General features: G+C 43.7%; 1 protein-coding gene across 3 annotated transcripts in view; it reads right to left on the reverse strand.

Annotated features, from left to right (window-relative positions):
• Positions 1–14623, reverse strand: part of dlg4b (discs, large homolog 4b (Drosophila)) — a 31859-nt gene that overhangs the window by 13851 nt on the left and 3385 nt on the right. For 2 of the 3 annotated variants that reach the window (XM_050062628.1, XM_050062626.1), the window contains exon 2: positions 9343–9468. In XM_050062628.1, the coding sequence (XP_049918585.1) occupies positions 9343–9414 (72 nt within the window). In that variant the 5' untranslated portion in view covers positions 9415–9468. Of the gene's footprint in view, positions 1–5647; positions 6164–9342; positions 9469–14623 lie in introns of those variants that run through there. The other variant, XM_050062627.1, reaches the window with a different exon arrangement.

Below are 14623 nucleotides of genomic sequence, written 5' to 3' on the forward strand. Positions count from 1 at the left end.
TCTTTTAAAAATAGCTAGCTTCCCTGATATCTATATGTACTGTGTTCCAAAGCTTTGGGTGTCATTGACAAAGGCTTCATCCCTGATCTTCTTCCTGCTGTTTCTGGGAACCTCCAATAAACCAGCAGCAGATGATCGCAGTGTTCTTGGGGGCAAAAAGTTAATAAGGGAGTTAGCGATGTAGCTCAGTCCCAGCCCATGTAGGGCTTTGTATACAAGGAGGAGGATCTTAAAATCAGTTCTTAATGTAACAGGAAGTCAGTGCAGAGCAGCTCAGACTGGGCTGATGTGTCTCCTCTTGGTTCTGGTTCACAGTCAAGCTGCAGAGTTTTGAATGAGCTGAAGTCTCTCAGTGGTAGGGCTGGGCGATATAACGACTATGTACGATACATCGATATACATTCAAGCAAGATATAAACTTAGATAACACTATTTATATTGATATAGGGCGTTACACGACGCTTACCAGTGTGCATCTCTCCTCTCTCACAGTCTCCACACAGCTCCACCCCCTCACTCACTCACAAGTTCTCCAGCAACACTTTTTAGAGCCGTAGCCTGACATGCACCTCCTCAGAAATGTAACCACATGTCACAGCGACGCAGACCTCCTGTCTGTTTCTGAAAGCAATTATTTACTTAAATGTCACAGATAAGAAACAATAAATTGTGAAGAAAGCCTCCACACAATATTGTATTTTTAAGTCCCATATGAGCAGAGGAAATCTCCGCTATTCGCTTGGCTAATTTATACAATGTAAAATGCCATAGGCTTGTGCTAATAACGTTAGCATGTAATGTTACGTTTGTTGAATGTTGCTGTTGTCCCTGGCTTCATATGAGTAGGTGAAAAGTTTGCTACCTGCTAGGCTAATTTATACAATGTGAAATGCTATAGGCTTGTGCTAATAACGTTAGCATGTTATATTTTCTTTGGAAAATGTGTTTAGTATCAGACAGTTGTTTTGTTGGTGAATCTTGTGAGTTGTAATGGAGCTGAATTTTGTTACGTTACTTTTGTTAAATGTTGCTGTTGTCCCTGGTTTTATATGAGAAGAGGAAAAGATCGCTAGTTGCTAGGCTAATTTATACAATGTAAAATGCCATAGGCTTGTGCTAATAACGTTAGCATGTTGTATTTGTGGGGAAAATGTGTCCAGATAAAGACAAGTGTTTGTCTGTGAATGCTGCGAGTTATAGTGAAGCTGATTTGTGTACTTGTGTTTGAAATTGTCTCTATTAAGCCATGTTTAATGTGTGTTTAATGTGTGTTTTGAATCAACTAAACTTAAAAGCAATACACAGAAACCCTGCCACCGACTAGCATTTTGGAGGTGTAACTGTTATGCAGCTTCATATTTCCAAACAGGTAAAAAAAAATCCCTGTCTTTGCATTTTATTTTGATCACAGCTCGTTTTCTTAAAAGTTCTTGTGACATCTCAAATGTGGCGTTGACTTACGACTGAAAACATGAAGCCCGTTTTGTAGAAAATACAGAGATATACGGTGTTTCGCCTGGACCACCAGGAACTCAACTGGACCATGAAAAATACAGAGATATGAATTTTTGTCCATATCACCCAGCCCTACTCAGTGGTGTGTTTTGGACAGCTGGTAAAAAGTGTGTTACAGTAGTCGAGTCGGCTGGAATTAATGACAGGAATCAGTTTCTCTGCATCTTTTTCATTTAGAATGGTCGTACCATGGCTATGTTTCTGTTTCTGAGGTGGAGAAATGATGGGTTCGTCACCTTGTTAATATGGGACTTGAAGCTTAGATGTAAATCTAGGATCACACCAAAACTCGTCACCTCAGATTTATTCCAGGGAGTTCAATTCTCAAAATAATTAAGCGGCATCGGCCGACGTTTTGGTTGTCATCAGTTCAGTTACTTAAACTGTCCGTAATAAATGAGCAGCTGTCAGTCAGCTTCGGAAGGCCAAATGAGACCAACAGAGTCTGTTTATAATGAGGTGAAACTGTCTGTCTGTCAGTCTGTTGGTAACACGGTGAACTCTGAGTCCCTGCAGGCTGCACAGCTGTCGACACTACAGCGCTCACTGTCCTCATTGTGTTTGTCTCTGGAGAATCTGGAGGAGCTTCAATAGAGTTATATAACAGAGACAGAGGGGGGAGGGCAGGAGAGGTAGACTGACAGCAGCAGAGACACTGTTACAGTTCACTCTGAATTAATTAAACCTCTTTCTCATTTCCCATGACAGCTCTCTCTCTCTCTCTCTCTCTCTCTCTCTCTCTCTCTGCGGTTCTGCCACTCTGAGTCTATGTCCCTCGACCACATGGTGTGAGATGACAGAGGGCTGTTAAGAAAAGGTCAAAAACATGAAAACCGCTCTGCTTTCATGGCAGAGTCCAGAACTGAGTGAGTGTGCAGTACTGATACAGCTGCAGTCTGTAAGGAACAGAACAAACCTGGACCAACACGGGGCAAACCTGAACTAATGCGGGGCAAACCTGAACCCTAAGGAACAAGCCTGGACCGCAAGAAACAAATGTGGACTACGAGGAACCTGGGCCAGTACAAGCCTGGACCATAAGGAACAAGACTGTACCCTGAAGAACAAACCTGGACCACGAGAAATGGTTCTTGACCACAAGTAATAATCCTGAAAGATGACGAATAATTCTGGACCATAAGGAAGAGTTCTGGACCACAAGAAACAAACTTGGGCCACGAGAAACAAACTTGAATCGTTAAGAACAAACCTGAACCACCAAAAACAAAGCTAGACCACAAGGAACAAACCAGGAACACGAACAGCAAATCTGGACCACGAGGAATAAACTTGGAACATGAGAAACAAACCTGGACCACGAGGAACAAACCCTGGACCACGAGGAACAAACCTGGACTCTGGACCTTGATGAAACAAATCTGGACCACAAAGAACAAACCTGGCCTACAAGAAACAAATCTTGACCACGAGGAACAAACCTGGACCACAAGAAACAAAACTGGACCATGAGAAACAAACATGGACCACAAGGAAAAAGCCTGGACCATAAGGAACAAACCTGGACATCCAGAAACAAACCTAAACCACGAGAAAGAATTCTTGACCACAGGTAACAATCCTGAAAGACGAGGAACAATTCTGGACCACAAGGAACAAACCAGGACCACAATGAACAAACCTGGACCACGAGAAACAAACTTGAACCACAAAGGACAAACCTGGACTGCGAGAAACAACCATGAGGAAAACACCTGGATCACAAAAAACAAGCCTGAACTATTAGCCACAAGACTGAACCTCAAGGAACAAACCTGGACCATGAGCCTCGACCATGAGGAACAAACTTGAAACAAGAGGAACAAGCTTAAACCATGAGGAACAAATCTGGACCACAAAAAGCAAAACTGGACCACAAAGATAAACCCTGGACCCCGAGGAACAAACCTGGACCACCAGAAACAAACCTGAACCACGACAAACAAACCTGAACCATGATAAACAATTCTTGACCACAAGTAACACTCCTGAAAGACGAGGAACAATTCTGGACCACGAGGAAGAGTTCTGGACCACAAGGAACAAACCTGGACCATGAGAAACAAACCTAAACATCAATGAACCAACACCATGGGAAACAAACCTGGACCACCAGGAACAAACCTGAACTACGAGAAACAAATCTGGACCATGACAAACAAACCTGATCCCTAAGGAACAAGCCTGGACCTACGAGGAGCGAACCGGAACCAGAAAGGAGCAGACCTGGACCATGAGAAGCAAACTTGAACCAATGAGGGGCAAACCTGGACCACAAGAAACAAATCTGGCCCATGAGAAACAAACCTGGACCACAAGAAACAAATCTGGAACATGAGAAAAAAAAATTAGAACACCAGGAACAAACCTGAACAAATGAGGAAAAAACCTGAACCCCCAAGAACCAACTGAACCCTGAGAAACAAGCCTGGACCAACGAGGGGCAAACCAGAACAACAAGGGACAAACTTGGACCACGAGAAACAAACCTGAACCATGAATAACTAACCTGGACCATGAGAAAAAAAATCTGGACTACCAGGAACATACCTGGACCACGTCAAACAAACCTGGACCCTGAAAAACAAACCTTGAACATGAGGAAAATACCTTGACCATGAGGAACAAGCCTAAATCACAAGAAACAACCCTGAAGCACAAACAACAAACCTGAACCACGAGAAATAAACCTGGACCCTGGGAAACAAACCTGGACCACCAGAAACAAACTGGAACCACAAGGAACAAACCTAAACAACAACAAAAAGGCCTGAACCACAATAAAAAAAAAAGTCTAACAGTGACAAAGAAACCTGAAACCACGAGAAGCAATTCTGGACCACAAGTAACAAACATGAAAGATGAGGTATGATTCTGGACCATGAGGAGCAAGCCTAGACTACGAGGAACAAACTTGAACCATGAGAAACAAACGTGAACCATAAGGAATGATCCTGAACCACGAGGAACAAGGCTGGACCACCAGGAACAAACCTGAACTATGAGGAACAAGGCTGGACCACCAGGAACAAACCTGAACTATGAGGATCAAGGCTGGACCAAAAGGAACAAACTTGAACTATGAGGAACAAGGCTGGACCAAAAGGAACAGACCTGAACTATGAGGAACAAGGCTGGACCAAAAGGAACAAACCTGAACTATAAGGATCAAGGCTGGACCAAAAGGAACAGACCTGAACTATGAGGAACAAGGCTGGACCACCAGGAACAAACCTGAACTATGAGGAACAAGGCTGGACCACCAGGAACAATGCTAACACTGTTGTTGCTAACTTCAGTTGAAGCTCACAGTCACTTAAGTCATGCTAACTCTAGTAGTTTACTGAAGACAAAACGATCCGTATTGTAGCTAAATGAAGGATTAAAGTCTATTTCCTAACTTTAGATAAAACTAACAGTTGGGTAGCTCACAAAAATCAAAGATGTCGAGTTACTAGCATCAGTGGATGCTAACAGTCCTGTAGTCTTTGGCTTTTATATACAGCTTTACCTAAAGCTAACACCCAACTGGTCAACTGAATTCTAAGATTGACGACTAAAAAATGTCTTTATACATGTGGACAGAATTTTACTTTACATGGATGGAAAAATACTTTTTAAAAAATATTGTGTGGACAAATTTTTTCTTTAAATTGAGGGTAAAATATGTGTTTTCAAAAATGTGCGCATACGTGTGGACAGGACCTAAATGTGCAGTGTAGCTGCTAGCTTCAGTGGAAGCTAACAGTCCTGTAGCTAACAAAAGTTAGCCAGGTTCAGGAAGATAGAGCCCAACCATCCACCCGACCTTTGACCTTCGACATGCACGCAGAGCAAAAATCCATTACCCATTACCAGAACACGAGTCAGAGAAGACAGGAGAGCAACATTAGACCCGCCTCCTGAAACTTTGTCCTCGTTACAACATGACTGCTTCCACTGAAGGCCCCTCCCCCTCCACACATACATGACCTCATCGCTCTGCATCCTGCACACATCTGGTTAAAAAAGAAACATAGCGACAACGTGAGCTTCTGAAACGAATGCACGACACAGCACCTTCATCTTCATCTGTCCTCAGGGGGCGCCAAAACCAATCCAACATTAAAGTTCCCCATTAATGAAAGGTTCCTACCATCATCCTCTGCCTGTGTCTCTTTGCACGCCTCACGTTGTTGATGAATCGTCTTCCCATCTTCTTGGCGTACCACACCGACACAAACATCACTTCCTGTCTCTCTCTCTGCCTGTCTGTCTCTCTCTCTCTCTGTCTTCAGGAGGACGGCTGTTACATAAAGACTGACGGAGTGACGGATGAATAATTAACCAGCCACCAGAGAAGAAGAGACACACAGAGGGAGAGGAGGCTCTCAGCGGCAGCAGCAGGAGGAGAAGAAGCTCGTTAGGTGTCGTTTCCTGGACGCGTTAACGAAGCGGAGAGACATGACGGACAGCTCAGAGCATCACTCCATCCTCCCTCGTTTATCCAGAGAGGGAGAGAGAGAGGGAGGTGATGAAGATGAGGATGAGGATGAAAATGAAGATGAAGAATCGTCCGTCTGATGAAGAGAAATGAAAACAGAAAACAGAAAAAGAGAGAGAGAGGCTGTGTGTCGCTCGCCCTCTCTGTCATCCCTCGTTCCTCCTCCGCTCGCCCGCTCACTCTCTCACTCTCTCACTCTCTCACTCTCTCTCTCTCTTTGCTCGACCCTCCTGACGCTCCGCTGCACACCTCTCTCTCTCTCTCTCTCTCTCTCTCTCTCTCCTCTCTCTCTCTCCTCTCTACGTCCCTGTGTCTCTCTGCCACATTCTCTCCCTCTCTACCGCTCTGAAGGAATCCCCTCCCCTCTGTGATGTCACTCTGCCACCGGCCGTGAGGCAGAGAGACAGACAGGGACAGAGAGACAGAGAGACACAGAGGGAGACAGTGAGACAGACAGAGAGACAAAGACAGAGACAGAGACGCACAGAGTAATTGAATTCTTACAAAAAGAATGATTTCAGCAAACACACACACACACACACACACACATTCAGGCTAATGTTGTTGCCATGGTAACAACCCCCCCCCCCATTCTCGCCGTTGCCATGGTGACGGTGGAGCAGGGTGAAAAAAAAAGGCAGAGGGATGCATCAGATGCAGAGTGGGCAGCAGCAGCCCACGCTGCTGCTGAGTGTGTGAGTGTCAGTAATTAAGAGGAGGATGATGATGAAGGAGGAAGGACTGATCTGAGCTCAGTGAATATTAATAACATGGAACAGCTGACCTCAACAAACCAGCTGGACTCTGATCTAAGATCTGATCTCAGACACACCCCCCAAAAAATCCTCTTCAAGGACCCACAGTACGGTCTAAGGCTTTCCTATAAACGCCTAAAGCCCCAGAGTGTCCTCAAGGACCTGTCAAACATGCTCAGTGATCCACAGTACCATCCCAAGCTCTAATATAACCTCCTAAAGCCCTTGAACGTCCTCAAGGACCTGTCAAACCTGCTCAAGGACCTGTCAAACCGGCTCAAGGACACACAGTACCATCCCAAGCTCTCCTATAACCGTCTATAGCCCTGAAGCATCCTCAAGGACCTGTCAAACATGCTCAATGAGCCACAGTACCATCCCAAGCTGTAATATAACCTAAAGCCCTTGAACATCCTCAAGGACCTGTCAAACCTGCTCAAGGACCTGTCAAACCGGCTTGAGGACACACAGTACCATCTCAAGCTCTCCTATAACCGTCTAAAGCCCTGAAACGTCCTCAAGTACCTGTCAAACCTGGTCAAGGACACAAGGTCCTGCACAAGGACCTCTAAAACCTGTTCAAGGACCTGTCAAACCTGCTCAAGGACTCAGGGTGCCAGGATCCCACGACCCCCTTGAATGTCCATGATGACCTCTTCAACCTGCTCAAAGTCCTGTTAAACCTGCCTGAGGAAGTCTCAACCCTGCTCAAGGACCTCTCAAACCTGCATAGGGGCCCATAGTACTAGCTCAAGCACCTATAACCTTCTAAACTTCAAGAACATCCTCAGAGACCTCTTAAACCTGCTTGAGAACATCCCACACCTGGTCAAGGACCTCTCAAACTCTGCTCAAAGACCTTTTAAACTTACTCAGAGACCTTTAAAACCTTAAGGACCCATATTGCCACCATTTTAAAACATGTTTGGGAGCTTTTTCCTTCACTGACACCACAGCTGAAGATAGACTGTACAGGTGGGAGAGAGACAGGAAATGACACGCAGCGAAAGGCTGCGAGTCCGAATCAAACCCGAGCTGCTGCAAGGACTCAGCCTATATGGGGTGCCCACTTTACCAAGTCAGCTAGAGGTTGCCCCTATAGTACATTCTTAAGTACTCCTGTAAGCCCCTAAACTCCTAGAATGTCCTCAAGGACCCGTAAAGCCTGCTCAAGAATGTCTCAAACATGTATAAAGAACCATAATACCACCTCAAGCACCTATAACCTCCTAAACTTCGACAATGTCCTCAAGGACCTCTTAAACACACTCAAGAACCTCTCAAATCTACTCAAGGACCTGTTAAATTTGTTCAAGGATCCATAGTACCATCTCAATCACTCCTTTAACCTCCTAAACTCTAACAATGCCCTCAAGGACCTGTCAACCCTGCCTAAGGACTTGGCGCACCTGCTTAAGAACCATAGTAAAACCTCAAGAACCCCTAGAACATCCTCAAGGACCTCATAAACCTGCTCAAAGATGTCTCAAACCTGCCCCATAGCATCTCAAACTTCCTCAAGGCCTTGTCAAACCTTATTAAGGATGTCTCATACCTGCATAAGGACTCATAGTGCTATCTCAAGTACTCCTATAAACTCCTTAGCCCCAAAGAACCCTAAGAATGTCCTCAAACTTCCTCATCTCACCAGAACTTTGTCAGTGACCTTTAAACTGTTTCCAGGGACATTTAGAACCTCCCCATGGACCTTTGAGCCTCCCTCAAGGACCATAAAAGTTTCCTCAAAAACTTCTTAATGACAATTAAAGCCTACTTAGCAGCCCATGGAACATCCTCTAGGACCCTTAGAACCTTGTCAAGACCCTCTGGAACCTCTCGAAGGACATCTCAAATCCCCTTAGGGTTCCTGCAACCTGAGGAATGTTCTCAAGGACTCCTCAAGGACTGAGACCTGTCAGCTGAAACAAAAATGTGTCTTTCTTAGAGTATGTCAGTTTAGTTTGAGCTGTGAGTGCTGAGAACAGTTTGCAGCAAACAGGTCAGTTTGCGGTGAACAGCGCCCTCTGGTGGAGACAGCAGAGTAGAAACTGATTCTATTGATAAAAACAGAAATAAGAAAAGTTCACAGTAATTTGTATTGACCTGTATCGGTCTGTGCACATCCACCACACACACATTGTGTGTCGCTGTGTCATGTTGGTGGAGTAAAGAAATGCATCTAATCTGAAAACATGTTTAAGCACACTGGGTTTTATTAAACACCTCAAAAACCTCTTTAAGGACCTCTGGAACTCTCTCAAGGACTTCAGAACCTCTTTAACTTTTTGACTGATCATTGAAACCTTCTGGACCCTCCTCAATGACCCTCAGAATGTTTTCAAGGATCTCTTAAAGCTCATCAAGGACCTCTGAAACCTTGTCAAGGACTCTAGAACCTCTTGTTGTTCACTAACCACTGAAACCTTCTGGACCATCCTCAATGATCCCCAGAATGTTCTCAAGGACCTCTCAGGAGTCCCTAAAAATGTCCTTACAAACACTGTTTGACTGACAGCTGAACGTAGTGTGTGTGTGTGTGTGTGTGTGTGTGTGTGTGTGTGTGTGTGTGTGTGTGTGTGTGTGCATGCGTACAGTGAGTGCGGCAGGGTGTGTGTATCCGTCCAGGTGTGCGTGGCTCAGCTCAGTGCTGCGTCCGTGGGTCATGTGACCGGGGCTGGGATCGATAGGCGGAGTCTCATCGTCTTGGTAACGATACTTCTGCAGAGACACAGATCACATCAGGTGTTAGCTGTTAGCATTTTTTCGCTATAGTAGATGCATGTGAACTGATACCAGTATGTCCAGTACTCCCATTATCATCAAAGTTTATTCTACGGCCACCAGTTCTATTGTAACATTTAATCGGCTGTCATCACTGATGCAGGACGAGGGAGCTGCAGTACCTCCCAAAAACTTCCAGAACCCCCTTATGGACCCCAACAACCCCCTCAAGAACTCCAACGACTTCTGCAAGGATCTCCAGGAGACCCTGTGTCCTCATATAAGACATCACATTTTGGGTTTGATTCATCTTATACGTCATTCTGCTTAACTCAGACCTGTTGTCCTCATTCAAGGACACATCTTTGTGCCATCTAGTGGTGGCAAAAGCACAACACATTAATCTGTGTCGAAACGAGATGGCAGCCATCTCTGCCCAGTCAGTCTGCAGTCGCCCCCGACACAAAAGTGGACAAGGTCCAAAACCTGATCACATTTGAAACTTGTTAATTTAGTCTTAATAACATTTGTGGCTTGATAAGGCAACAAACTTGACCAATTTTAGCAACAGTAACAAGCTAAGTCGCTGTTAATTAGTAAGTACTCATTTGAGGACATTCAGACTTTGTTATCATCTTGTTTGAGGACATTGGAACTTTGTTATCGTCTTGTTTGAGGACGTTGGAACGTTGTTNGACCAATTTTAGCAACAGTAACAAGCTAAGTCGCTGTTAATTAGTAAGTACTCATTTGAGGACATTGGAACTTTGTTATCGTCTTGTTTGAGGACAGTGAGACTTTGTTATTGTCTTGTTCGAGGACATTGGGACTTTGTTATCATCTTGTTTGAGGACATTGGAACTTTGTTATCATCTTGTTTGAGGACATTGGAACTTTGTTATCGTCTTGTTTGAGGACGTTGGAACGTTGTTATCATCTTATTTAAGGACAGTGAGACTTTGTTATTGTCTTGTTCGAGGACATTGGGACTTTGTTATCGTCTTGTTTAAGGACAGTGAGACTTTGTTATTGTCTAGTTTGAGAACATTGGGACTTTGTTATCGTCTTGTTTAAGGACATTGAGACTTTGTTATCATCTTGTTTGAGGACATTGGAACTTTGTTATCATCTTGTTTGAGGACATTGGAACTTTGTTATCGTCTTGTTTGAGGACGTTGGAACGTTGTTATCATCTTATTTAAGGACAGTGAGACTTTGTTATTGTCTAGTTTGAGGACATTGGGACTTTGTTATCGTCTTGTTTAAGGACATTGAGACTTTGTTATCGTCTCGTTTGAGGACATTGGGACTTTGTTATCATCTCGTTTGAGGACATTGGGACTTTAGGCCCGTTTCCACTGCAGGAACTTCGGGGTAATTTTACGGGGCCAGGGCCGTTGGTGCGTGTCTCCACCGCAGGAACCACCCCCGAAAGACAGAGTTCCGGAACTTTTACAAACAAGGCTAAACAAGTCCCTGCCTCGGAGTAGGTACTCAGAACAGCCCCGAAAAACTCCTGGCTGGGGCTAGTAGGTACTCAGAACAGCCCCGAAAAACTCCTGGCTGGGGCTTGGAGGTTACTTGGTGCTGATTGGATATACTCAAGGCGGAATGTGACATCAACAGAAAGCAACAAAATAGCCGGCATTTTTAAAACTCATCAGACGAGGGTTAGCTCGTTCATACCTTCCACCGCCATGTAAACAAACTCAATAACCGGTCCGTGAAAAACATATTTTTTCCAGCGGATATCTTAGTTACAACATGATTGAGCTAGCAAAGCAGTTTTGTGTTGCTATGTGTGGTATTTATTCAGTTTTGGGAAATCACGATGTCTAGAAAGCATCAGTGGCTGCAGCTGACAGGGACAGCTAACAGCAGCAGCAAAGCTAACATCAGGACGTCATCTGTTAAAAGCCTCCCGTTGTCGGATACGACATGAAACTACTCCAGTTAGCTCAATCATGTTGTAACTAAGACATCCGCTGGAAAAAATATGTTTTTCACGGGCCACTTTGTGAGTTTACCGAGTTATTACAGACACCGCTATCGGCTAACAGCTAACAGCGTCCCTACGCCACTACGTCACCCCGGTTAAAATGGTCGCGCAACGATTACATCACATCCAGAGCCCGGTAACTTTACAGGAACCTTCCTCCTTCTCCGCTCTCTCAGTGGAGACACGGCGGTTGAGAGGGCCGAGCGAGGGGACATTCCTGTAGTAGTTCCTGCCCCCCAAATAGTACCAGGAACTTCTTCAGGGGAAACGGGCCTTTTGTTATTGTCTTGTTTGAGGACATTGGGACTTTGTTATCATCTCGTTTGAGGACATTGGAACTCTATTATTGTCTTGTTTAAGGACATTGGGACTTTGTTATCATCTCATTTGAGGACATTGGGACTTAATTATCATCTCATTTGAGGACACTGGGACTTTGTTATCATCTCATTTGAGGACACTGGAACTTAATTATCATCTCATTTGAGGACATTGGGACTTTGTTATCGTCTTGTTTGAGGACACTGGGACTTGTTATCGTCTCGCTTGAAAATGTTGTGACTTTATCATCTCGTTTGAGGGCGTAGGGACTTTATTGTATCATTTGAGGACATTGGAACTTTGTTATTGTCTTGTTTGAGGACATTGGCACTTTGGTATCATCTCATTTGAGGACACTGGGACTTAATTATTGTCTTGTTTGAGGACACTGGGATTTGTTATCGTGTCGCTTGAAAACATTGTAACTTTATCATCTCGTTTGAGGACGCAGGGACTACATCTTATCATTTGAGGACATTGGGACTTTATCATCTAATTTGTGGGTGTTGGGACTTTGTTATGTCTTGGTTGAGGTCGTTGGACTTTATCGTCTTGTTTGAGGACGTTGAACTTGGTTATATTCTTGTTCAGGGATTCATAGATGAATAAAAGAAAAATGTTATATTTGAATATTCAGATTCATTCATCCATTCATAAGAACAGACCCAGACAACACAGACTGTGCAACACTCTCTGTCACACTGTCACAGTCAGGTAAAAACTCCTCTGATTGGCTAATAATCCATGACATCATCGTCTCACACACACACACACACACACACACCAAGGTGACCTAAAGACTCATTTCGATTCCAAACCTCCTCCGGAGAGTCAAATGGAGGGAGGGAACGAGGGGGAGGACGGAGAGAAGATGAAGAAAAGAAGAAAGAAAGGGAGAAGAGAAAGTAGAGAATGAGAGGTAGAGATGGTGATGCGGTTACCATAGTAACAAGAAGGCCCTGAGAGCCCCCGTTGCCCGGCAACTGACATCACTGGACAGAGGAGGAGCCAGCCTCAATTCATAAAGACACAGACAGACAGAGAGACAGACAGATGGACAGAGAGACTTAGAGACAAGACAGAGAGACAGAGCTGGTCCATGTTGGTCCATTCTTCACACATCAGATTCACTGTCTGATCCTGATGTGCGTCATGTGACTCCTGTAGCTGTCAGACTCACTCAGTGTCCTCATTTTTATTCCTCAAAACCTGCCGCCTACATCTCACACTGGACTCCAACCTGTCTGTCTGTCCACCTGTCCGTCAGTCCAGTATAAACCAGTTAAAAGTACAACATGAAGAAGAGGAATGATGATGTAAGCATTGACCTGTGACCTCATGAAGCGTCACAGTGATCTAACTCTGGATCAGTTTCAGACAGCGAGGAATTAAGCGGCTCATTAAGAGTCTATAAATACGTCTCCCTGTGTGTGTGAAGTGTGTTGACGTGTTGCTGGAGATCTGCCTGGCCGCTAATTACAGTCTGTGTTTACACGTGTGTCTCTGACAGACATGTGGCTGCACACGCTACTCTACACATACTGTTAAAACACTGCTAACGTGTTCAATACACTCACAACGACAACCACCACCACAGTGTATTATCTGATTGTTGTGTAGGTTGTTGATCTTTGTTCAGATTCAACCACAGATCATGAAAACTAAACTGGACACAACTGGTCTAAAAAGAAACAATATATAATGATAATAATAATAATACATTAAATACATTAAAATAATCAGGAGGTAGAGCAGGTCGTCCACTAATAAGAAGATCTGTAGTTTATTCTTCAGCTCTTTCAGTCCACATGTTAAGGTATCAATGGGCAGCAAATATACAACCAGACCAGTGCTAAATCACAAAAAATATACAGCCGAACAAGTGCTAAAACACAAGTAAATATTTAATCAAACCAGAGCAGAAACAACAGTAAACCAAATCTTAGCTAAAACAGAAGTATCATACACGTTAGCTAAAAAAAGTGCATTTGTGACCAAGCCAGAGCTAAAACGCCAGCAAATACTCACCCAAGCCCTAACTAAAGCAAAAGTAAATATACTAACGTTACCAAACCTTAGCTAAAACACCAGTAAATGTATGAATAGATTTCAGATTAAACATCAGTTAATGTATGGCCAAACCTTAGCTAAAACACCAGTAAATATATGACCAAACTTTAGCTAAAACACCAGTAAATATACGACCAAACCTTAGCTAAAACACCAGGAAATATACGACCAAATCTTAGCTAAAACACCAGGAAATATACGACCAAACCTTAGCTAAAATACCAGTAACTATACAACCAAACCTTAGCTAAAACACCAGTAAGTATACGACCAAACCTTAGCTAAAACACAAGTAAATATACAACCAAACCTTAGCTAAAACACCAGTAAAGGTATGAATAAACATCAGCTAAAACACCAGTAACTATACGACCAAACCTTAGCTAAAACACCAGTAAATATACGACCAAACTTTAGCTAAAACACCAGGAAATATACAACCAAACCTTAGCTAAAACACCAGGAAATATACAATCAAACCTTAGCTAAAATACCAGTAAATACCAGTAAATATACGACTAAACCTTAGCTAAAACACCAGTATTTCTTACATTTTTACATGTATCTCACCATAGCAAGTTGGAAAATTACATATTCTGCCATATCTGAAGAGGGGAGACTCTCTGGAATCTGGCAATATAAGAACCATGATGGTGGGACATTCTGTCACTTCACAGTTGTCCAAAACATGTGGTTTGTGCCAGGTGGACATGATTGCCAGTATTTTTTCATTATTGCAAGAAAGTCCATTGACTCATTCAC

Source organism: Epinephelus moara, chromosome 14 (assembly GCF_006386435.1).
Source record: "Epinephelus moara isolate mb chromosome 14, YSFRI_EMoa_1.0, whole genome shotgun sequence".
Classification (NCBI taxonomy): domain Eukaryota; kingdom Metazoa; phylum Chordata; class Actinopteri; order Perciformes; family Serranidae; genus Epinephelus; species Epinephelus moara.